At 43.6% G+C, this 25,800-nt stretch overlaps 1 protein-coding gene across 1 annotated transcript; it reads right to left on the bottom strand.

Annotated features, from left to right (window-relative positions):
* Nucleotides 1-12,025: 12,025 nt before the first annotated feature.
* On the bottom strand, nucleotides 12,026-21,816 carry SLC39A2 (solute carrier family 39 member 2). The gene is made up of 3 exons (XM_073653672.1): nucleotides 21,309-21,816; nucleotides 16,980-17,098; nucleotides 12,026-12,968 (listed from the first exon to the last, which is right to left on the bottom strand). The coding sequence occupies exons 1-3, from the start codon at nucleotides 21,421-21,423 to the stop codon at nucleotides 12,282-12,284; spliced, it is 921 nt and encodes a 306-aa protein (XP_073509773.1). The 5' UTR covers nucleotides 21,424-21,816; the 3' UTR covers nucleotides 12,026-12,281.
* Between the last annotated feature and the right edge of the window lie 3,984 nt (nucleotides 21,817-25,800).

Raw genomic sequence — 25,800 nt, 5'->3', positions numbered from 1 at the left:
TACCAATGCACCTGCATTTTTTCAGAACCTTATTAATGACATCCTGAGACTTTTGATTGGTAAGAATGTGGTTGTGTATTTAGATGACATTTTGATTTATTCGCCAGATCTGGAGTCCCATTGGCAGAGTGTACGTGAAGTTTTGCAGTTATTGAGTGATAATTCACTCTTTGCTAAGCTGGAGAAATGTGAGTTCGCTGTGCAGAAAATTAGTTTTTTGGGCTACATTGTCTCCAGCGAGGGCTTTGAGATGGACCCGGTGAAGGTTCAGGCTGTGCAGGAATGGCCTAGGCCTATTGGTTTGAAATCTATACAGAGATTTTTGGGTTTTGCCAATTATTACAGGAAATTCATCAAGAATTTTTCTGTAATTGTTAAGCCTCTAACCGATCTCACCAGGAAAGGTGTGAATACGGTCCCGTGGACTACTGAGGCCATTGAAGCATTTAAGTATCTCAAAGAGTGGTTCAGTTCTGCCCCTATACTTATCCAGCCTGATGAGACCAAGCCTTTTTTGGTCGAGGTCGATGCTTCATCGGTGGGGGTCAGAGCAGTTTTGTCTCAGGAGAAAGGGATGGAGTACATCCTTGTGCCTTCTTTTCAAAATTTTTTCGGAAACCTAAATGAATTATGATGTTGGAAATCGGGAGTTGCTGGCTATTAAACTCGCGTTTGAACATTGGTGTCATTTTTTGGAAGGCGCTAGATTTCCTATTCAGGTTTTTACAGATCATAAGAATTTGACCTATTTGGATGCTGCCAAGCGCTTGAATGCCCGTCAAGCTAGGTGGGCACTTTTTTTTTCTCGGTTTCATTTTTCTGTTACCTATATCCCTTTTACTAAGAAAGTTAAAGCCGATGCTTTGTCTCGCAGCATCTCTCCTATGGTCGGTGCCAAGGAGGAGGAGAGCATTATACAGAAAGGAGTTGTGGTGGCGGCATTGGACTCCGTTTTGGAGAATGGGATTCTGAGAGCTCAAGATGATGCTCCATCTAACACTCCCCATGGGAGGTTGTTCATGCCTAGAACCTTTAAGGGAGATTTGTTTGTGGAGTGTCATAAGTCTCAGTTGGCAGGTCATCCAGGAATTTCTGACACTAAGAGACTTATCAGTCGCAGTTTTTGGTGGCCTGGATGGCAGAAAGAAGTCATCAAGTGGGTGCGTCAATGTACTGTGTGTGCTAGGTCAAAGGCTTCACATACTCCTGCTGCGGGGTTGCTTTTCCCTCTGGAGGTTCCTAGTGCGCCTTGGACGCATCTCACAATGGATTTTATTACTTATCTGCCTGTGTCCGAGGGTTTTTTCTGTCATCTGGGTGGTCGTGGACCTTTTTAGTAAGCTGTGTCATTTGGTTCCATTCATTAAGTTGCCCTGCACCAAGACACTCGCTAAGGCGTTTGTTAAGGAGATTGGCAAGCTTCATGGCGTTCCCATGGATATTATTTGATAGAGGACCTCAGTTTGTGACTTGTTTTTGGCGTGCTTTTTGTGACAGGTTGGGAGTCCATTTGTCATTTTCGTCTTGGTATCATCCTGAGTCTAATGGACAGACTGAAAGAAAGAAGCAGGATGTTGAACAGTTTTTGTGTTGTTTTGTGGCGGACAATCAGGAGGTGTGGTCTGAGTTTCCGCCTCTCGCAGAATTTGCTCTTAACAATCATACATCATCCTCAGCTGGGTGTTCTCCTTTTTTTTGCTGTACTGGGAGACATCCGTCTTTTGGTTCATTCTCCAAATTGGGGGTCGGCGGTGCCGGAGGAGGAGAATTTTTCCGGTGATTTGGAGAGAGTTTGGACTAATGTACATTGCAACCTTCAAGAGTCTAACAAGAAGTCCAATAAGTATTTTAACAGGAAACCTAAGGAGGTTTTGTTTACTGTGGGTGACACGGTTTGGTTGTCCTCAAGGAACTTGTGGTTGAGGATTCCCTCTAAAAAATTGGGTCCTAATTTTGTGGGTTCATTTAAAGTTTTTCAGGTTGTTAACTCGTCTGCGGTTAGGTTGGATGTCCCTACTTTCTGGAAGATTAATCCTGTGTTTCATGTTTCCTTGTTGAAAAAAGCTGATGTATCAGATAGGGATGCCACTGTCACAGTTTCGCCTGTGGTGGAAGACGGCGAATATGAAATTTCTCGTATCTTGAATTCTAGACGGCATAGAGGGAGATTACAGTATCTCGTCTCCTGGAAGGGTTTTGGTCCCGAAGATAACTCCTGGGTAAAGATGATGTCTCTGCTCCTAGGCTTGTTAGAGCTTTCCACAAGAGGTTTCCGGATAGGCCTGGGCCTGGAGGATCCAGAGGATCCTCATAAAAGAGGGGATACTGTTAGAACCCTCCTGTTTGTTTTTTCCATCTTATGTTTTGCGGTCACGTGACCATGAGCCTATATATTCCAGCTCCGCCCTTTTGGCTGTGCTGGACTTCAGTGTTGTTTTACTGTTTTGCTAGCCAGGTGCTTCTGTGTCTATCTCTGTCAGTTTGCTTGGTCCTTCTGGGACCTCTAGTACCTTTTTGTCAGTTTATCTTTTGTGTTCTGCAACAACCTTCTCTGTTCAGGAGGTGTCCCATTTTTGTTCCAGTCCTTAGTTATTTTAGGGACCCCTTCCTTTATGCTATAGGTCTTCGTTCAGACTAGCCGAAGACTAAGGCGGGTCTGTTCGCAAAGAACAGGCAACCAGCTACATCGTAGAGATTCAGCTTAGTCTTACTGTAGGGATAGCTTTCCCCTTTCTTTCCTTAGTACTTGTTGCAGATCATAACAGGAGGAGGATAATGGACTGGTCTTCTGGTCAGATGCTGCTCCATCAGAAATCATTTTATTTTGTAACTAACAAGAGAGGATACTATGTAATAAGGAGAGGGTGTTATAAATAACAAAGATAGCAAGAGGATGCGCAATGTAAGGGACGGTACTATGTATAACAAGGGATGATATAATGTAATAATAGGATGATGATATACAGTGGGTACGGAAAGTATTCAGACCCCTTTAAATTTTTCACTCTTTGTTTCATTGCAGACATTTGGTAAATTCTAAAAAGTTCATTTTTTTTCTCATTAAAGTACACTCTGCACCCCATCTTGACTGAAAAAAACCAGAAATGTAGAAATTTTTGCTAATTTATTAAAAAAGAAAAACTGAAATATCACATGGTCATAAGTATTCAGACCCTTTGCTCAGACACTCATATTTAAGTCACATGCTGTCCATTTCCTTGTGATCCTCCTTGAGATGGTTCTACTCCTTCATTGGAGTCCAGCTGCGTTTAATTAAATTGATAGGACTTGATTTGGTAAGGCACACACCTGTCTATATAAGACCTCATTTCTGCATTACTCAAGGTTCCTAAGAGCACAGTGGCCTCCATAATCCTTAAATGGAAGAAGTTTGGGACCACCAGAAGTCTTCCTAGACCTGGCCGTCCAGCCAAACTGAGCAATCGTGGGAGAAGAGCCTTGGTGAGAGAGGTAAAGAAGAACCCCAAGATCACTGTGGCTGAGCTCCAGAGATGCAGTAGGGAGACGGGAGAAAGTTCCACAAAGTCAACTATCACTGCAGCCCTCCATCAGTCGGGACTTTATGGCAGTGTGGCCCGACGGAAGCCTCTCCTCAGTGCAAGACATATGAAAGCCTGCATAGAGTTTGCTCAAAAACACATGAAGGACTCCCAGACTATGAGAAATAAGATTCTCTGCTCTGATGAGATGAAGATAGAACTTTTTGGTGATAATTCTAAGCGATATGTGTGGAGAAAACCAGGCACTGCTCATAACCTGCCCAATACAATCCCAACAGTGAAACATGGTGGTGGCAGCATCATGCTATGGGGGTGTTTTTCAGCTGCAGGGACAGGACGACAGGTTGCAATCGAAGGAAACATGAATGTGGCCAAGTACAGAGATATCCTGGATGAAAACCTCTTTCAGAGTGCTCTGGACCTGAGACTTGGCCGAAGGTTCACCTTCGAACAAGACAATGACCGTAAGCACACAGCTAAAATAACAAAGGAGTGGCTTCAGAACAACTCGGTGACCATTCTTGACTGGCCCAGCCAGAGCCCTGACTTAAACCCAATTGAGCATCTCTGAAGAGACCTGAAAATGTCTGTCCACCAACGTTCACCATCCAAAGTGACGGAACTGGAGAGGATCTGCAAGAAAGAATGGCAGAGGTTCCCCAAATTCAGGTGTGAAAAACTTGTTGCTTCATTCCCAAGAAGACTCATGGCAGTACTAGCTCAAAATGGTGTTTCTACTCAATACTGAGCAAAGGGTCTGAATACTTATGACCATGTGATATTTCAGTTTTTCTTTTTTTAACAAATTTGCAAACATTTCTACATTTCTGTTTTTTTTTTTCAGTCAAGATGGGGTGCAGAGTGTACTTTAATGAGAAAAAAAATGAACTTTTTAGAACTCACCAAATCTCTGCAATGAAACAAAGAGTGAAAAATGTAAAGGTGTCTGAATACTTTCCGTACCGACTGTACATAACAAGAGAGAACACTATGTAATAAGGGAAAATACCATACATAAATAGAGAGGATTCACCTAACAAGTGAAGGTGCTGTGCATAACAAGAGAGGATGCTAGGTAAGTAACTTATCACTGACATCTCATCTGATTAGTTGTTTTCTGTTGTTTGTTCTCCATCTGGTCAGACCTCCATGTTGGCATCTTCTAATCTCTACTCATTTTTCACACTGATCACATTGACCCTGAAAATAACAAGTTCACATATACACCGCATTCCATTTATTATGCAAATGCTATTTTTCTCAAATTTTCCTAAATGGTTGATGCAAATGAGTCAGAATAATGTTCAAATCATCAACCATTAGAGTATAAATCAAATTTTATTGGACAAACCTTCCAATTATAACTTTGTTTCAAAACTAAAAAAACTCAAAATGCATTGTTCCAAATTGTTATGTACAACTGAGTTTCCAAATATTTTATAGGTTGTAAAGAACTAAAAATGGTAATTTATTGAATTTGCAGCAGTAAGAGGTTACATTTACTGGAATCAAAAGTTTTTGCAATCAAAAAACGAATAGATGGCCACAGGCTCAAGTCCCTTAAAGGGGCTAACAAATACAGTAAAAAATATTTGTTTGTTTTTTTAAATTAGTAAAGTTCAAATCACCCTCCATTAAAAATTAAGAAATTTAAATAGATTAAAAAATACAGATATGTGGTATCTCCACCGACTCCACGTTCATAAAAGTCTGATCTATCAAAATATAAAATTATTTAAGCCAATTTGTAAATGACATTAAGAGATTTTTTTTGTTTTTTCGGCTGCCACAACAGAGCAAAAAAACGCAATAAGAGGCAATCAAAATATAGTATGTATCAAAACATCTGCTCAATGCACCAAAAACAAGAAGACCTCATCCAGATTTATTGACCCAAAATTGAAAATGTTAAGGCTCTCAGAAGATGGTGAAACAAGATAATTTTTTTTTTACACATTTCCAAAATTTTTTCACCATTTAATTAAGAAAAAAACTATGCATTTTGTTTTCGCCATAATTGTATTGACCTGGAGAATTATATTGCCTGGTTATTTTTACCATACAATAAATACTGTAAAGAAAAAAGAAAAAAAATTGCAGAATTTTGCATTTTTTGCTATTTTGCTGCAATTTTTATCCTGCTTCCCAATACATCACATGATAAAATGGATGCTGTCATTCAAAAGTACAACTCTTGCTGCAAAAATAAGCCCTCATGTGGCTGATGGAAAGAGAAAAAAGTTATGTCTACTGTAAGAAGGGGAGGAAAAAAAAGAAGCTCAAAAACTGAAATTTGCCTGGTTGGGAAGACTATATAAACTATAATTCCATCTGCCCAATAAATACTAATTTATCTATCGATGTGACTCTCCCCCCCCCCCAATTAATTCTAAGCTCCTATTTAGCGTTCTATCCCACACCCCAATTCATTGTAAGTCCCTATATAGCATCCTCCGCAGGCTCCAATTCATTATAGGTTCCTGTATTGTGTCCTCTCTCCCCCTCATTCATTATAAGTCTCTGTATAGTGTTATCTCCCACACCCTGATTCATTAAAAGTCCTGGTATATTATTATCTCCCATCCCCTTTTATTAAAAGTCCCTGTATAGCATTCTAAACCCATTGTCACCTCCCACCATACCCTCATTGTGCTCTCCCACATTGTGTTTATAACAAAAAATAGAATCGTTCACCTCTCCAGATGATCCCCCAATGCATTGCTTCCTTTGTCTCCTGACCGGGTACTTAAATGGCGCAAGCGGCGTGCTGACATCATTGTGCCGTAAGTGCCTGAGTCATATACAAAGTGACAGGCAGGAAGCTGAGGATTCCAGCAGCTTGGCTGCTATTTTCTGCTGTAGCGCGCAACTAATTCAAGAATTCTGGCTCAATTTATGCAAAAAAAAACCTGGTGCACGTGCCTTGCGCAGAGGGCTGCCACCAGGAATTTCAGGGCCCCATACTGGCAAAATTTCTGGTCCCCCTTGAGACTCCGCCCGGGCTCCACCCCAGCTCCGCCTCTAACCCTTGAACCTTCCACAGTCCCACAGCCCACTCTTGTAAAAACTCCACTTCTGCACTACGTCCTCACCAATCACACATTAACAGTTCCCATCCCATATCACACACAGAACTAGCAGCTTTTGTTTCGGCCAAAAGATTTTTTAAACCGCCACCAAGACAAGGAGACTCTTCTGGCCGGGCCCTACTCTACTCTAATCTATTAAATATTTCTTATAATACCCAATACTCTTTTTGATATATTTTTCTTTATGGGAATGTGTCACATACATTTTTTTAAAAATGACCAATACTAATGTGGCACCCCAGGGTTCTGGTTACCACAGTAATATCAATATTACGTCTGTGAGCAGGTGGGAGGTCTCCTGGTCAGGAACCCTAAGCATGCCACACCTCCTGCCCAGTCCTGGGAGGGGAAGAACTTCCCCTATATAAACTGGGGCTGAGGTGGGGTTAGGTAAGAAAGAAAAAAAAAGAAGAGAAGAGGAGTCCCAGACAGAGACACAGTCTGGTCTGGAGTGGAGAAGATGCAGGGAGAGCAAGATCAGGAGCTCTGTGGGAGCAGTGATAAAAGGGGTCCAGGACTGGAAGCTGTAGAGCTCGTCCTGACTGAAGAGATCTCACCGGACACGGAGTCCGAGGCTGTGGGGACTGTTCCATACCCAGCAGCAGAAACCGTCCGGCAGGGGATTTCAGGTCCTCTGGCCAAGAAACCCGAAGGCACGGTCACACGCAAGGGACCAGCACCGCCGTCGTGGAGCGGAGGCTACCAGAAGGCCCCGAGTCACCGGCCATACGGGTGAGCACCACACGGTACACTCAGGGACGTGGGCTACTTTTACCCGCTTCTAGCAAGGTAGCCAGGAAGAGTACAATTAGTTGGGGAGGCCTACAACTCCACCTGGCCAGGGGAGATCCTATCTGCTCACGGACTGACCAGGCCCCGATCGCTAGCCAGTACTCCCGGGAGGGTCTACCTTTGCCACCAGTAAAGACCCTGAACTACACCGCACCGTCTCTGAGTGGTTCCTGGTGCCTGCGTGCAATTCTGCTATCCCCATCATCCACGTCTGCTGCCCTGAGGCCATACCCCTCCCGTTGGGGGTTATACTACCCACGCTGCACAACTGTACCACCGGCCTGCCCTGCAGCGGGGGCTTCATAACCGCATTCAACGGGTGGCGTAGTCGAACACTATAACATCTTCTGCTAAATTCCGCCACTTAGTTTGACACCCTGGGCACGGACCGGGTCACCGCCACGAGGACTACTAACCCCGACAGATCCGGCTCCGGGTATTCCCCGCGTGCGCAACGCTACGCAACACAGGCCCAGGGGGCGCGTCACTAACACATACAAGGGACGAATACTGTCACACCATGACCGGACCACATATTACCATCACATAGTGACTAAATACTACAATACTAATCATTAATAAAAAAAACACAAAAGTAATATAGCCATAAATGCCATTATACACAGGAGCTCTGTACATAGTATACAGTGTATAGTGTCAGCGTACAGATAACACAGTGATCACCAGTGACATTATACACTGGAGCCCTGTGTATAGTGTAGTGTATAGTGTACAGGTAACACACCGACTCACCAGTGATGTCTCTCTCTAGTTGAAGTCCTTCATTTTCGCTTTTCTCCTTCATCCAGCACAGACCGCCATCACTTCTTCCAGCCAGGACTCATCTGTGCAGAAAATAACAATTATCTAGAGCAGTTTTCAGAGCACATTCCCCAACTTTTACACTACACCAGATGAAGAAAAAAAGTGACATAGTGTCGCCCTGCACAATAACAGGGCACCCCCACGGAAAACAGTATCCTCAAAAATAAAATACATCCTGCCCCCATGTGTCTCATCCTCCTCAGCATTCTGCCCCCGTGTGTCTCATCCTCCTCAGCATTCTGCCCCCCGTGTGTCTCCCTTCATTCTGCCCCATGTGTCTCCTCTGCATTCTGCCCCATGTGTCTCCCCAGAATTCTGCCCCATGTGTCTCCTCAGCATTGAGTCCCCATGAGTCTCCCCTGCATTCTGCTCCCATGTGTCTCCCCAGCATTCTGCCCCATGTGTCTCCCCAGCATTCTGCCCCATGTGTCTCCCCTGCATTCTGCCCCATGTGTCTCCCCAGCATTCTGCCCCATGTGTCTCCCCCGCATTCTGCCCCATGTGTCTCCCCAGCATTCTGCCCCATGTGTCTCTTCTGCATTCTGCCCCATGTGTCTCCTCAGCATTCTGCCCCACGTGTCTCCCCTGCATTCTGCCCCATGTGCCTGACTCGCCCAGGGGGATATATGGGGGAGACTCGGTACCCGGGCCTTTACCTTCTTTGCAGGATATCACGGCAGTCGGCTCCCGGGCCCGTACCCTAGGGTCACTCTTTAAAAGGGGTTTTAGTGTACAGTTTGTCTCGTGACGCCACCTGTGGTTTCCGGTAATGGTTACAGGTGCTGCTGCAGACCTCCGGGGGTGATGGGATGTCAGCTGGGATGTTTCTGCTCCCCACAGGCGGAGCGAGCCCCCGGGGCAGGGTTGATGGATGGGATGCAGGGCGTTGTAACGTAGGAGGGATGATGGCGCAGCGGCAATAACCAACAGAGACGGTGGAATGCAGTCATCCGATTTTACTCACAGTTCTTTCTAGATTCCTCGGTACACTGTACAGGTTACCGCTTCCCGCGTCGCGCTGCGTTCACCAAGCAGGGGTTCAGAAGTCCCTCCGACAATTTGAGAGCACTTATCGGGACCCCCTTTCTATATGTTCCTTTCCTCAGCCGACTTTCCTCGCTGAGTCTTCTCCCTCCTGCCTTGCGCTTCCCCACACAAAGTCCCGATAGGGTGCTCTGAAGTCCCTCTGCGCAACCTGAAGTTCCCGGACCTACTTGCTGCCCTCCTCGGCGACCAGGGTGAGGCTGTGGCAACTGCATCATAAAAGTCAGAAGCCTGTGGTTTCCTAGCCGAGACCTAAAGTGACACGACTAGCCCAGGGACCGGTTCCCTTCTCGCGGCCTGGTCCCTCCGACACTTGACAGATTAGGGCGTACGGGTGGCTTCCTGCTCCTTCCGTACCCCTGGGACCCCTTCAGTTACCTGAGCCTTCCTCCTCTGCTCCCCTCCTCTTCTCTCCTCTGCTGGGCCTCATTCACTAGGCCCAGTCTGGAGCAGAGCTCCCGAAGAGCACCTGCTCCCCTCCTGCTTACTGCACACACTCCACACACTCCTCACAATCCTCTGCCACCCTAAGATGGCTTCCCTAAATATACTCCTAACAAAATGCTCCCCTAAACTCCTTCCTCCACCCACACCCACTACTTGGTACCCCCTCATTCTGGTTCCCCCCACTCCAGCCAGGGACAAGGCTCAGCAGAACACAGTGCATCTTGCCCTTCCAGCCGGCCTGGAGCAATGTAGTGTTGGATGCAGGTGTTGGGGTCCCGGGCTGTACCCTTTCCTTACCAGAGAGTGAGGCACCACCAGATGTAGTACCTCTGTGGCGACTGAACCCTCAGGGGCGCCATATGCCTCCCCTGCATTCTGCCCCCATGTGCCTCCCCTGCATTCTGCCCCCATGTGTCTCGCCATCATTCTGCCCCATGTGTCTCGCCATCATTCTGCCCCATGTGTCTCGCCATCATTCTGCCCCATGTGTCTCTCCTGCATTCTGCCCCATGTGTCTCCCCTGCATTCTTCCCCATGTGTTTCCCCTGCATTCTGCCCCATGTGTTTCCCCTGCATTCTGCCCCATGTGTTTCCCCTGCATTCTGCCCCATGTGTCTCCCCTGCATTCTGCCCCATGTGTCTCCTTAGCATTCTGCCCCATGTGTCTTCTCAGCATTCTGCCCCATGTGTCTTCTCAGCATTCTGCCCCATGTGTCTCCCCTGCATTCTGCCCCATGTGTCTCCCCTGCATTCTGCCCCATGTGTTTCCCCTGCATTCTGCCCCATGTGTTTCCCCTGCATTCTGCCCCATGTGTTTCCCCTGCATTCTGCCCCATGTGTCTCCCCTGCATTCTGCCCCATGTGTCTCCTTAGCATTCTGCCCCATGTGTCTTCTCAGCATTCTGCCCCATGTGTCTTCTCAGCATTCTGCCCCATGTGTCTCCCCTGCATTCTGCCCCATGTGTCTCCCCTGTATTCTGCCCCATGTGTCTCCCCTGTATTCTGCCCCATGTCTCCCCTGCATTCTGCCCCATGTGTTTCCCCTGCATTCTGCCCCATGTGTCTCCCCTGCATTCTGCCCCATGTGTCTCCCCTGCATTCTGCCTCATGTGTCTCCCCTGCATTCTGCCCCATGTGTCTCCCCTGCATTCTGCCCCATGTGTCTCCCCTGCATTTTGCCCCATGCGTCTTCCCAGCATTCCGTCCCCATGCGTCTCCCCTGCATTCTGCCCCCATGCGTCTCCCCTGCATTCTGCCCCCATGTGTCTCCCCTGCATTCTGCCCCCATGTCTCTGCTTTACAAAATAAAATAAAAAAGAATCTCCTTACCTTGCCGCCACTCCTCCTCATCTGAGGCGCGGACGCCAGCCAGTAACAGGCTGTTCAACACAAGGGAAACATTCCGGTACCACGCTGCTTTTCAAACATAAATCACTGGGAATCGCCTCAGACTGTGTGCTTTGAGACTATGACAGTGGTGCACATCCAAGTAAATTACAACTTTAAAACAGAGCAGAGATAAAGGTAAAAAAAAAATCTGTCCTTTATTGGTATGTGCGGGACATATCAGCGTGCGGCATCGGACTGAGACCCCGAAGGGTGTGCGGGGAGAGGAGAAAAGGACTGAAACAGGCTGGCACTGACGTCAGATGCCGGCGACTTGCACCCTGACGTCAGACAGCTGCTGGCCTGTGATTGGCTGGCGGCTGTTAACTATTGCCGTGCGGGAGCTTCCCGCACGGTAATAGTTTTAAAGTGAACCTGCGTTCGAGGACGCAAGTTCAGATCGCTGGGACCCGGTGAGCAGAGGGGGGGCCTCGTCGGGGGCGGGTCAGGGCCCCTCTGCTTACCGAACCCCATACGCCAGTAAGGGCAGTAATGCCCTGATGGTGGCTCTGCTTGTGCCAGATGTGTTTTAGACATTTTTTTAGCACCTCACTATTAAGTTTTAAAAATAGTGATGAGCGAGCATGCTCGTTACTCGAGATTTATGAGCATACTCAGGTGTTTTCCTAGTATCTTCAGCGTGCTCGGGTGTTATGTTTGAGTCACGCTGTGCACATGATTTGCGACTGTTTGACAGCTTTAATACATGTGATGAATGCCCGTTTCTTAGGCATTACTCACATGTATTAAATCATGTGCATGGCGTGACTAAAACATAACACCCGAGCACGCTGAAGATACTTGGCGAGCACCCGAGCATGCTCACCGAAAGGGTTAACAGAACATACTCACTCATCACTATTTAAAAAGCATCCTGAAAAAAGGTGTGGTTGATCTGACACATCTTCTGCCTGACTGGTCTAGTTGTAATGCAAGTTTAAGACAGTAATAATAAATCTTCCTCTGTGTTTTGCTTAGAGTATTCGATGAAGAAATTACATTAAAGAATCCACAATGACTCCATCCTTTTAATAAGCTGTATTTCTGGTAATTTCACAGTCTGTTTAATTTTGTTTTTATATAAAGAATATAATTTCTAATATTCAATATAATAATAATATTGGTTGTGATAATTGCTGATCTGCTCAGCTGTGGATCATAACAAATACCAAGATCCTCAGGCCCAAATTGCTATTATCGCCATTAGAGTAAAACCAATGACTATTAAAAAAAGCCTAAGAAGTGGTCTTGTTCCTGAATTGAGTTCTGATGGAAGAATTTCCAGAAAGGTAACGTACACAAATGTTCCAGATGAAATGCCCTCTAGGATAGCCTGCACTAGAGTTACAACAGAGGTCTTCTTCAATGTAACAACAATGCCAATAGTAATACCAATGGGAGACATCAGTGAGAAGATCACTATGTAGATTGCCAGCCAGACTTGTGTGGTCCTGCTCTGGATTAGCTTGAGTGAAAGGCTGAAAACAATAATGCCCTTGTGGATGAGCACAGCAATTGCAATTTGAAGAGCACTGACATATTTTGGCTGAAGACCAATAGCTAAACCTTCAAACACTGAGTGGATGGAAAGCGAGCAAAAGAGAATTAAGGAGCGAAAAGAGGAAAGGGAATATGTATTAGGATGGACATGAATATGTGGATCCTCTGGTGGCATTGCTATCTCACTTGAAGGTTCACTTTTTTCCAAGATGTTTGCATCAAGGGATCTTGAAGTAGAAGGCAGTGGAACCCCAACTTGAATTGAACTCTGGGAATGCATGGAAACTTGCAGAACAACACGTTCAATAAAAAGGACAATGAAGAAGCCCAAAGACAAGATAAGATGCCCCATGGGATAATCAATCTGTGAAAAGAAAATAATACAGATATCAAGATTATTTCAATTGTAATATTTTTAAATTATCTGTTGAGACATTATTTTTTTCATCTACTGAATAGAAAATCATGTTGCAGAACATTGGTCATTCATAGACAATAGAAGGTCACATTTTTCAAAAAGATGGTTTGCAAAATTTGAACTGTTTAAATTAACAAAGGTTGTTCCTCTACTTTTAATATGATGATAAGTAGTAGTCACCACTGAGTTCCTTGACTTCTATAAATATACTCGCTCTGCACCTGATCTTCTAATATGGTCACCAGACTTCTCTGTCACTTCTTATAAGGATGCAGTTGACACCATTTCATGTATATTTAGTTATTTGTGTTATATAGAGCCTATTTCTAGATGAAAACTGTGAAACTGTTTCAAAATATTATATATTATAGTTGTTGCCGTTATAAATATTGTAAACTTCAATCTATAATGAGGAATGGCTTGTTGTGGCTGATTTGCCCACTGGTACGCTAAGTACTGTATTTTTTTAACTGGATGTGCCTTAAAATAGCTAAACAAGCTGTACTTACTTTGTAAAGCCCTATGTACCACCTATCTCCCGCTCGCTGAAGTTCTTTGTTGACAAGGCTACACTGGTGACATCTCAGCAACTAGTCACTGAACTAAGTTGTTATGTGCTGTCTACCACAGCCTGACCGCTGAGCCCAAAAATTGGCTGTCATGTGTCTTGTAGATGAGATGTCTCTATTTATATATTCTTTTTTAGACCCATGGATTAGAAATACTGAAAACTGTGAACCCAAATGGCGTTAGTAAAGTATTCCTGAGATAAATTATGATACTGGTGAGAATATAAAGGAGCAATAAAGTGCCTCAACTTTGGACTCCAATATACATTTGTTCCATCTTTTTCTTAAAAGGCTCATCAAGGACTATTTTTTTTTACTATGGGCCAAAAATTAACAAGTAGGTAGTTGATAACTACCTGCCTGTTCTACCCGTCGCTAGCACAGAGCAGTCATTGACCGCGATCCAGCTGCTCCTTGTCAACAGAGCAGCTCTTCCTCTTCCATGGTGCTCTGTTAAAGGAGCATGACTGCCGACATCATGCCGCCTAACTGCGAAAAGCTGAATGTCAATCATCATGACATCAGCAGTCACGACGCATTGACAGAGCAGAGCAGAAGAGAAGTTACTGCTCTGTCGACGTGACGTCAGCAGAAGCCACTGAATAGCCAGCCAGAACAACTTGTGATCGCGCTGTGACGTCAGAGATCAGAGCCAGGCACAACAGTCAGGTAGATAGCAACTCCCTGCCTGTGAGAGCTTTGGCCTATAGTAAAAAAAAACCAAAATAGTCCTGGATGGGATGGGATTGCGGATGGCCAATGGGTTGCTATGACAGCAGGGGGTCTGTTGAAGACCCCCTGTACTTGTCATTATGGAGCTCCTCTGAAACCAAGCCTGTGGCAGTCTTCAAAGGAGACTGTAATATCTGCTATATACTGTACAGTGATGAAAAGTAAAAAAAAGTTTTGATAAATATGAAAAAAAAATCAAAAACACATAAAAGTTCAAATCACCCCACCTTTCCGCCATTAAAAATAAAGATAATAAAAATACACATATGTGGCATCATTGCATTCAGAAAGTTTGATTTATGAAACTATAAAAATAATTAATCCCATCGGTAAACACTGTATGAAAAAATCAAGAACGCCAAAATTACGTTTTTTTTTTGGTCTCTGCAATTCCACCAAAAATGCTGTAACAAGTGATTAAAACGTCACATCTCAATATGGTATATAAAAATGTTGCCTTGCCCTGCAAAAAATGAGCTGTCACACAGCTCCATCGACTGAAAAATGAAAAGGTTTGGGGTTTCGGAAAATGGCGACACAAATCAAAAATTTTTTTTTGCAGACTTCTAATTTTTTTTCACTACTAAAACAATAAAGAAAGCTGGACATGTTTGGTATCGCCATAATCGTACTGATGAGCGTAATCATATTGTGAGGTCATTTGTACGATAACATGTACAACTTAAAAACAATTCCAAAAAACTATGTCAGAATTACGTTTTTTACACAATTTCTCCCCACAATTTTTTTCACGTTTTCCAGTGCACTATGTGGTAAAATGAATGGTGTCATGGAAAAGTACAACTCATCCTGCAAAAAACAAGCCCTCATATATCTATGCGGAGAGAAAAATAAAAGAGTCATGGCTCTGGGAAGAAAGGGAGGAAAACTCGAAACTCAAAAACGGAAAAAATTGGCCTCTTCGTAAATGCTCATGGCATCCTGAACAGCTTAGAACAAATAGCTGATCGCTGCACTTTATATAATGTGTATTCCCAGGTATTTTGTATTTAAGATGCAATGCAATAAGAAGACAAGCTAGCATGTAGCAGAATCTGGATTTTTTATATAACATTTCTAAGCTTTTCTTCCTCAAAGCAGAATTATATGTAGAAATGAAAATATAATAGAAAGCAGCATTCCAGTCTTATCGTATGACAACTTCTAACACTACTTATCATTCCATTCCATGTCAAGTAATGGGACTGTGATAGATATAAATTCTGTCTCCGGGTAAATACCGTCCTGTGGAAACCCAGTTAGAACATGGAGTAGTAGAATGATACACAGATGTCACTAAGCTTGTCATACATCTAAGGTTTGGGGGGAAATTTACTTCACACTGTACTACATTACATACATTAAATTGTTCTCTGGGCATTAAAGAATTTGTCCACTACTTGGGCAACTCCTTCTCATACCCTATGCTTGGCCCCGATAAAATAAAAAAGCTTATGCTCACCTCCTGTGCTGGCGCCGTTCCCGAGGTGTCGCGCTCTCTCTTCCCAGAGTTCCAGCGCGGTTGTTGTGACATATGACGCAAGCGCCCAATCATCGCTGGCGTTACCGTCCCCGCCTCCTGTCGAACTGAACATGAAGAGGAAATCAGAGATCAGCTGCAGTCCGGACTTCCTCATCATGTTCGATTTGTCCTAAGGTGGGACAGTGACGCCAGTGCTGACTGGCGCCGGCGTCATATGTCACAACAACCGCACGAGCCCTGGGACCGCGAGTCCTGACACCGCTAGAACAGCGCCGGCGTGGGAGGTGAGTATAAGTTTTTTTATTTTTTCAGGGCCAAACGTTTAGATCAAGAAGGGGTTGTCCTAGTAGTGGATAACCCCTTTAAAGGGAATCTGTCAGCCCCCTGGGCGATATCAGACCTCTACTATGGGCATACAGGTTATAGAACAGTAAATCTATACATACCTGTTTGGCCCATAGTAGATGTTTGATTGCAGAGAAATATGTTTTTATAAACTCCATTTTGCACAGGTTTGGCATCCAGGGGACACCAAGAAATCCCCACCTAACTGTTTATTATTCCCCGAAATCCCCGCCTATATGCTTAGTTACCATATTCTCCCCCTCCCCTGCACGTCACAGGGCCCTGTGATGTGCACGGTGCTCCCTGACTTCCCACGCCGATTTGCTTCATCCCGGCCAGTCTCTATGTGCACTGCGCCGCAGGAATCTATTGCGCAGGCGCTGGGGAGTGACAGCGACTATATACATCATTATCACCACCACAATTTACAGTACTCACTGATTTAAAAAAAAAAAAATACAATATACACCTGTCATTCTTGTTGCCCCATTGATCTGGTCTCTGCAGAGAGCGTTCTGAAGCACCACTCATCTCAGCGCAGTGGGCGCCATGTAGTGACATCATCACACCCGCTGAGCTGAGATGTCAGACACTGAGAAAGAATGATGGAGGTAGGAACCCAGTTAGAAAATGGAGTAGTAGAATGATACACAGATGTCACTAAGCTTGTCATACATCTAAGGTTTGGGGGGAAATTTACTTCACACTGTACTACATTACATACATTAAATTGTTCTCTGGGCATTAATGACTGCAGACTTATCGATTTGGACCGGACAACCCCTTTAACCTTACTGTTTTTAGATAGGATTGTATATTTATACTTACAAATGAGAGTTCTGTAGCAATATCTGTGAGCGCATCCGCCACAATATGAAGCAAACAGGCACCCAAGAAGATCCCAGCGGCAAATGAACTGATTAAGCAAATGATAACTTCATAGGTACCTGTGAAAATAATGAGTTGAATGAGAATTAGAATTATTGTTGAACATACCAGCCGATCCTTTGTCTGATCTGAAAACATGTGGCACTGTCTTTTTGCAATGATGTGAGTACGACCCTTAAATGGTCACTGTTGTTTCAATAAACTTACCTTTATTTGCTAGGCAATGTGCTAAATAGCCAAATTCTAAATTCCTCTACTTATAGAAATAGTTTTCTTAGTACAAAGCGCTGACACTAAGGCCTCATTCACACGTCAGTATTTTTCATGTACGCAAATAAAATGGCACCGGTGTCACCAGTATTTTTGATCCTTGTGTCACCGGTATTTTTCTTGTATGGGTAAATAAATAAATGCATTACAAAGCTTCTCCTATCCGTTGCAATGTTAAATACGAACAGCACATGAGTTGATGCCATCCGTCTGCTTTAACTATTTTTCACGAACCCATACTCTTGCATTGGTCCTTTTCATCTGTGGTACTGGAAAAAACAGACATGTCTCTGTGAGTTTTGCATGGACACACAGTCCGTGAATAAACAAGGACACGTGAACAGCCCCATAGACTATAATGGGTACATGTGGTGTCCGTGAAAAACATGGATAGAACATGTATATGCAATACGGACGTCTGAATGAGGCCTAATAAAGTGTTACCCTTCTTTCAAACTTTCTGTCCGCTACCTCTTGTTAGATAAATTCTGTCTCTACTAACAGGGATGCATTACAGGTTGTAGGATGTGAGTTGTTGCTTGTGCTTGCTGTGAAATAAAGCCCATAGATCAGGTAGAGCTGGGAGATCTTCCTTATGTGCCACAGCTAAGGCTACATTCACACTTGTTTTGACATTTCATTTGCCTGTTCTGTTTTTAGAGGCAGACAAACGGAATAAAATAATACTCCTACTATCCTACTATACCTATATTCTCGACGATTCCTCTATTCAGTGCAGCACACTGAAACAGTTACACTCTGGGGCAGAACAGGGAGACTGGATGTCTCTGCACTGCCATGTGGCCGCTATGGGGCCCTTGAACAGGAGGGCGGGGTCCTTTAGCATTGGGCCCCCCGCCCATCACCGCAAATTCCATGATGAGAGAGAGAGTGAAGCTTCCTCTCCCATCAGTCCCCCTCTGCGTCTGACGCCACTGACATATACATTGACAGGGCGCGATGACGTCATCAGTTGGTGCCCGATGTCCTGAGATGTGCGGGCTCTCAGAGCAATGTGGGGAATGAGGAGGAGAGGTGAGTATTGTATTTATTTATTTATTTTTTTATGGGGAGTGCATTATACTATAGAGGCCTATGAGGGTACATTATACTATATAGATTCTGCCTATGGAGGTGCATTATACTATATAAAGTCTGCCTATGGGGGTGCATTATACTATATAGAGTCTGTCTATGTCTGGTACATTGTACTATATAGAGTCTGCCTATGGGGGTGCATTATACTATTTAGACTCTGCTTCTGGGGGTGCATTATACTATATAGAGTCTGCCTATAGGGGGTGTGCATTATACTATAGAGGCCTATGGGGGGTGCATTATACTATATAGAGGCCTATGGGGAGTGAATTATACTATATAGAGGCCTATGCATTATATTGTTTGGAGGTCTATGGGGAGTGTATTATACTTTATAGAGGCCTATGGGGAGTGCATTATACTATATTGAGGACAATCTGGTGCATTATACTATATGGAGCCTATTTAGGAGGCCAGCATACAGTGTGGGGATTACAGTGAAGGCCATCATACAGTGTGGGAGATAATGTGGGGTCTTTGTACAGTGTGGAGGCCATCATACTGTGTTGGAGCCGTCAGTTTGAGGGCTACTGAGGGTTCAATATACTGTGTGGGGGGCACTGTACTGTGAGAGGACTTTATACTATGTATAAGAGAGCATCATACTGTGTAGAGGGAAGCTGTACATGGGGGGGGAGACTCAGGACATTATTAAATGTTAAGTGGGCACTTATTGTTATGGGGGAACTCAGGTTTCTAGGGGGCAAAAAGTGGGCACTGTTTTCTAGGGCACTTGCACATGGCAAAAATATATTCTAGAGGGTTGTTTTACCACGGGGTACACAGTGCCACACAGCAGGTGCAGTAATAGGGACACATTCGGCCCCAGCAGCTCAGTATTGAGGTATCAGCAAGATGAGGAGTTTGTGCAGGTTGGGAATAGATGGGGATGATGTAAGAAATCTAAGGAGTCAAATGTGTCTGTGTTATAATCTCTGCAGTCGAGTCCTGGATGGAGAAGTTGTTGTGTCGGTCTGGGCCAGATGGAAAAGATGGGAAAAGTGAACGATTTCATGAGAAAGAATGTCAGCTGTAAGCCATCTGTAACTGTGCTGTAATCTCTTATATGTTTTGCAGGACTGGTATCTACCAATATATGGTCACCATATGGCAGTAATATCAGTGTTGGTCTTTGTATAGACATTATTTTAGGTAACAGCGCCGTCATCTGCTGAGGTTCTCCTACATCCACTATTAGGGTCCGTCACCATAGTTGTAATCAGAGTTACCTGGTTAGGGGCACACTCAGAAGTTTCACCCCCCCCCCCCTCTGAACCGAAACCCTAACTATGCCTCTGGTGAGGTTGTTGTCATTTAAAAATGAACTTTTATTCTATTTATGCTAAAGAGGCAGTGTCCCTTCACCCAGACTTGTCCTGGCTCAGATCATGGATACCTAGGCGTAATTGACATTCTGTATAATGGTCCTACTATAATGAGTATTGTATTCAGGCTGTCACCTGCACCCTGGGGGTATAGTTAGATTATGCAAGCCTCCTGTCTCATAGGCACATAGCAATGCTGCAGAATAGCCTTAAAACTTTATTTATTAATGCCTGCAACCTAAGCAAGCATATGATACACTTTATTAGAATAAAGTAATTGGTGTGTAGTAGCAGATGGGAACAGTCAGGTTTCCTTCAAATTCCAAAACAGATCTGTTGCATAACTGATGCAAGCAGAAGGACCCCACTGATTATTATGGGGGCTATTACATGTTATCTTTTAGAAAAGAGGAAAACATTCTACACAATGTACTTATTCTTCGGGCACAATGGAACCCAGAGGAACCTAATAATAATCTATGGGGTCTATTTACTTCTATTTGCATCAGTCATCTCTCTTTCTCACTGTCGGCTCCATCTCTCCTCTCTTTCTCACTGTCGGCTCCATCTCTCCTCTCTTTCTAACTGTCGGCTCCATCTCTCCTCTCTTTCTCACTATGTCGGCTCCATCTCTCCTCTCTTTCTCACTGTCGGCTCCATCTCTCCTCTCTTTCTCACTGTCGGCTCCATCTCTCCTCTCTTTCTCACTGTCGGCTCCATCTCTCCTCTCTTTCTCACTGTCGGCTCCATCTCTCCTCTCTTTCTCACTGTCAGCGCCATCTCTCCTCTCTTTCTCACTGTCGGCTCCATCTCTCCTCTCTTTCTCACTATCGGCTCCATCTCTCCTCTCTTTCTCACTGTCAGCTCCATCTCTCCTCTCTTTCTCACTGTCTGCTCCATCTCTCCTCTCTTTCTCTTTGTTCTGTCAGCTCCATCTCCCTCCTGTGTCTCTCAGTTTACTGCTGTCACCTTGATCTCTCTCCTTTCTCTCACTTTATAATGCTGTCACTTTGACCTCTCCACACATGAGAGATACAAGTTTATGCATTTAATTCATAATTTGATAACTTGACAGGTGGGCTATGATATCAAAAGAATGGGGTGTTGTCCAAACCACAGTGATGTCACCATACCAGAAACCTGATGATTCAAGTGCAATGGCATATTAATGAAATTTACAGTGTGCAATCAAACAATCATCTTGGGATTCTTAATATTTTTATGATAGCAACTCAAAGAACATCAATTGAGGCAAAATGAAAATAGAATATATTTAAGTTATTCAGGGCAAAAATCCATTCTTGATCATCATATTACTTATATTCTTCTTCACTTACGCTTCACTAGTTGAAGTAATTATTGTAAATCGGTAAGTTCCATACTCTGAATTGTATAACATGCTAGAAGAGTAAAATATTAATTAATCCCAAGGTGATTTTTTTCAAAGCTACATGGTTGATCATTGACAATATTGGGCCTTTCATTAGGCTACATTGATTTAAGAATCCATGTTTTATCTCATGGAAGCAATATTTCGCCAGTGTAGAATGGATAAGAAATAATTTTAACACTGTACCTGTGATCCTGTTTTTCATAAACCAGTTGAGAAAAGGAGGTACAAAACCACAAATCAAAGTGAGGAACAGAAGGGCCACCAGGCATCCAACCTTCACAGCCAGAACCTTCTCCATCCTGGTCTTAATAAGTGTCCTGTTATCTTGTGCTTTACAAGGGTTGTTGGTGTTTATCAGTCGCCCACTTTCTGCCACACTCTTCTGGCTCCCCACTTGTTATCACTTACTAAGACATCGATATCATTTACTTCATTATTTCTGGTTTTCCATTTTCTCCACCTTCTTTTTTGATTTATGGTGTTATGATGCAGTATATGAGTCTTATTTTGTAATCTCTTCCTCCCGTCTTCTTTCTTCTCCGATGCTTTCCAATACTCCTAATTCTTTGAATATTATTACAAAGCCTACTACCCCTTCACTCAATTTCTAGTGACTTGTCTGTCAGGTTTTCCCAATGTTTAGTGACTCATTAAAGCTCTTGGAAAACTAGAGAATGCCAAGTAGTGACTCCAATGTCAATAAGCTTTATTTGCTAAAGTCATTATTATACACTCAGTATGGACAAGCTGGCCATTCTCTACTCCTAATGGTGGTAGATAAGTTACTGAAAGGCATATATGTGGTCAAAGGTACAGTGAAAGTTTTACTTAAAGGGATTTTCCATTTTTGGAAAACCCCTATCTATTGGTGAAATCTGATTTTAAAAATCAAACCTGCCTTATTCATCGTTCAAGGCTACAGCACTGAATCTGCTCCTGGTGTTTGTTATTATCCACAGTGGAGACGTCACCTCGACAGAGATACAGCCAGCTTTGAGTGGTTGTGTCCTTTACTCTGGTAGAGCCACTGAGATCACTTATTTACTGCAATACTGTCGACATGATGCCAGCGCGGCAGACAAAAAAAGACACTAGGAGCAGCTGTGCAGACTCAACACTAGACCCAGGAAGGGTGAGTAAAGCACAGCTTTTTTGTTGAAACAAACTGTGCCAGGGGACAGGGTTTTTCTAAAATTGGAGTAATATTCCTTTCATTATGTTCTAAACAATTTATAATACATCATGTAAATTAAACTAAGCTAACATTTGCATCAGACAGACATAAATTAAAGAAAAATAATTATAATAATTATATTATTTACACTACTGTGCAAAAATTTTAGACAGGTGTAGAAAAATGCTGCAAAGGAAAAATGCTTTCAGATATAGAAGTGTTAATAATTTATTTGTATTAATTAACAATTAAAGTATCATCAAAGCATCAACTCCTGTGCTGCATTTGCACACAGTTTTTGAAGGAACTCAGTAGGAAGGTTGTTCCAAACATCTTGGAGAACTAATCACAGATCTTCTGTGGATGTAGGCTGGTATAAATTCTTCTGTCTCTTCATGTGATCTCAGACAGACTTGATGAAGTTGAGATCAGGGCTCTGTAGGGACCATATCATTATTTCTAGGACTCCTTATTCTTCTTTAATCTGAAGATAGTTCTTAATTACATTGGCTGCATGTTTTGGGTTGCTGTCCTGCTGCAGAATAAATTTGGAGCCTAATGAAATATGGTAAGCAATAGCACTACTGCTAATATAAGGACACATTGGCTGGGGCGAGCACCAGTGAGGAGCAAGTCTCTAACCACTGTGGTTGTAAGTATGTTTCCATGATATACAGTGCTGGCCAAAAGTATTGGTACCCCTGCAATTCTGTCAGATAATACTCAGTTTCTTCCTGAAAATGATTGCAATCACAAATTCTTTGGTATTATTATCTTCATTTAATTTGTCTTCAATGAAAAAAACACAAAAAGAATTGTCCTAAAGTCAAATTGGACATAATTCCACACCGAACATAAAAAAGGGGGTGGACAAAAGTATTGGCACCCTTTGAAAAATCATGTGATGCTTCTCTAATTCGTGTAATTAACAGCACCTGTAACTTACCTGTGGCACCTAACAGGTGTTGGCAATAACTAAATCACACTTGCAGCCAGTTAACATGGATTAAAGTTGACTCAACCTCTGTCCTGTGTCCTTGTGTGTACCACATTGAGCATGGAGAAAAGAAAGAAGACCAAAGAACTGTCTGAGGACTTGAGAAACCAAATTGTGAGGAAGCATGAGCAATCTCAAGGCTACAAGTCCATCTCCAAAGACCTGAATGTTCCTGTGTTTTCCGTGCGCAGTGTCATCAAGAAGTTTAAAGCCCATGGCACTGTGGCTAACCTCCCTAGATGTGTACGGAAAAGAAAAATTGACGAGAGATTTCAACGCAAGATTGTGCGGATGGTGGATAAAGAACCTCGACTAACATCCATACAAGTTCAAGCTGCCCTGCAGTCCGAGGGTACAACAGTGTCAACCCGTACTATCCGTCGGCGTCTGAATGAAAAGGGACTGTATGGTAGGATACCCAGGAAGACCCCACTTCTTACCCCGAGACATAAAAAAGCCAGGCTGGTCAGATGAGACAAAAGTAGAGCTTTTTGGGAAAAAGCATCAACATAGAGTGTACAGGAAAAAAAAGAGGCATTCAAAGAAAAGAACACGGTCCCTACAGTCAAACATGGCGGAGGTTCCCTGATGTTTTGGGGTTGCTTTGCTGCCTCTGGCACTGGACTGCTTGACCGTGTGCATGGCATTATGAAGTCTGAAGACTACCAACAAATTTTGCAGCATAATGTAGGGCCCAGTGTGAGAAAGCTGGGTCTCCCTCAGAGGTCATGGGTCTTCCAGCAGGACAATGACTCAAAACACACTTCCAAAAGCACTATAAAATGGTTTGAGAGAAAGCACTGGAGACTTCTAAGGTGGCCAGCAATGAGTCCAGACCTAAATCCCATAGAACACCTGTGGAGAGATCTCAAAATGGCAGTTTGGAGAAGGCACCCTTCAAATATCAGGGACCTGGAGCAGTTTGCCAAAGAAGAATGGTCTTACAGAGCATTGTAAGAAACTCACTGATGGTTACCGGAAGCGGTTGTTCGCAGTTATTTTGGCTAAAGGTTGTGCAACCAAGTATTAGGCTGAGGGTGCCAATACTTTTGTCCGGCCCTTTTTTTGAGTTTTGTGTGAAATGATCAATGATTTGATTTTTGCTTCATTCTCTTTTGTGTTTTTTCCTTGCAAGCAAATTAAATGAAGATAGTAATACCAAAGAATTTGTGATTGCAATCATTTTCAGGAAGAAACGGAGTATTATCTGACAGAATTGCAGGGGTGCCAATACTTTTGGCCACCACTGTATATGTCATATTGTTTAAGCAGCGGCTTGGAATCCTTTCTATTTATGTTAGTGTTCCAGTTCTTAGTTAAGGTGTCATGGCAATATCTATTTGCTGCTCCGGGCACATGTGGTTATACTAGAATTTTCACCGGGCAGGAGTCATAGTTGATCATGTCTTCTATTGACCATTCATGACTTACCTTTTGAGCAATTTTATTCTACCTTAATGTTCTACTATTTCTATATGGAACATACCTTTTCTTGGCAGCATTTTGATGGAAAAAATCTTTTCTGCTCCTCATTGGTGCTCTTCCATTGTTTTTATCATTCTTTGTGTCTGAGTCTATGATTCACATTACCGATGGATTTTCACCAATAAAATTTTGCAACTTTATGATTCAGGACGTTTTTCGAAGTTTTTCTTGCTCGCCTTCTTTTTCTATGTGATTAACTTTGCTTCGTTAGTCCTCACTACGTTGGTCTACATGTCCTTTATTGGGGTATTACCGATTAGGTATAGATATATCTTCTACCCTATTTTTCCAGTGTTTGTGCTATACTTGGGAAGGTAACGATCCGGATAGGTAAGTCTCTACTTTGAACCGAGCGGCACACGCTGTGCTGACCTGGCAGCAGGGAAATAGCTGGAGAAGATTCACCAATCAGAGTAATGCTGGACTTCTTGGTAGTAGTAACAATCAAGCAGCGGCTGGTAACGGTGTGCGTGGTGATGAAAGAGATGCAATCGCATTCAAACCTCTGGAGCCTCCGATGACCAGACCCGTGCAGTGGAGCAGAAGGTGCAGTGAAATGAAAATGTGTGTGCACCAATCAGGCATCTTGTGGATCATTCCACTGAACATTTTCATTTCACGGCACCTTTGAGGCTGCCATGTACAGCCTCTGCTAGGGGTTCCATCTGCTGCTGGTGCCGCTGCTGCTGTTATATTTGTTGCTATTAGACCTGGAACTGCTGCATCAGGAATTTGATGATCTCCTGCTGGGTCTGCTGCCATTGCTGCTGCTGCATATTAGCCTGTACCAGCTCTTTCACAAGCTCCTCCATTTTGTCTGACCATGCTTGCAGCACTGTAGCCGTCTTCACCCAGGCCATACAATTTCCACACAGCAATAACCTGTGCTCCTTGGGATTTCTGCCCACACTCGTAGCACCAATTATAAGGACTCGCTAACTAATGGCAGCAGTTGAGGTATATGCACAGGCAGGTGGTATCTTGATCACACAGCAAGCTTTATTAAAAGTCCACAAACT

The sequence above is a fragment of the Phyllobates terribilis genome, unplaced genomic scaffold (genome assembly GCF_046119375.1).
Source record: "Phyllobates terribilis strain yellow unplaced genomic scaffold, ASM4611937v1 Scaffold_1__5_contigs__length_1240528914, whole genome shotgun sequence".
NCBI classification, from domain to species: domain Eukaryota; kingdom Metazoa; phylum Chordata; class Amphibia; order Anura; family Dendrobatidae; genus Phyllobates; species Phyllobates terribilis.
This window is presented reverse-complemented; position numbering and strand designations above follow the sequence as displayed.

Bases quoted from the DNA above. Each gene is read 5' to 3' on its own strand.
- SLC39A2 (XM_073653672.1), bottom strand. From the start codon at position 21,423: ATGGAGAAGGTTCTGGCTGTGAAGGTTGGATGCCTGGTGGCCCTTCTG. The intron at 17,099-21,308 runs GTACAGTGTTAA...TTATTTTCACAG, and splicing joins TATGAAAAACAGGATCACAG to GTACCTATGAAGTTATCATT. The intron at 12,969-16,979 runs GTAAGTATAAAT...TTCTTTTCACAG, and splicing joins TTGCTACAGAACTCTCATTT to ATTGATTATCCCATGGGGCA.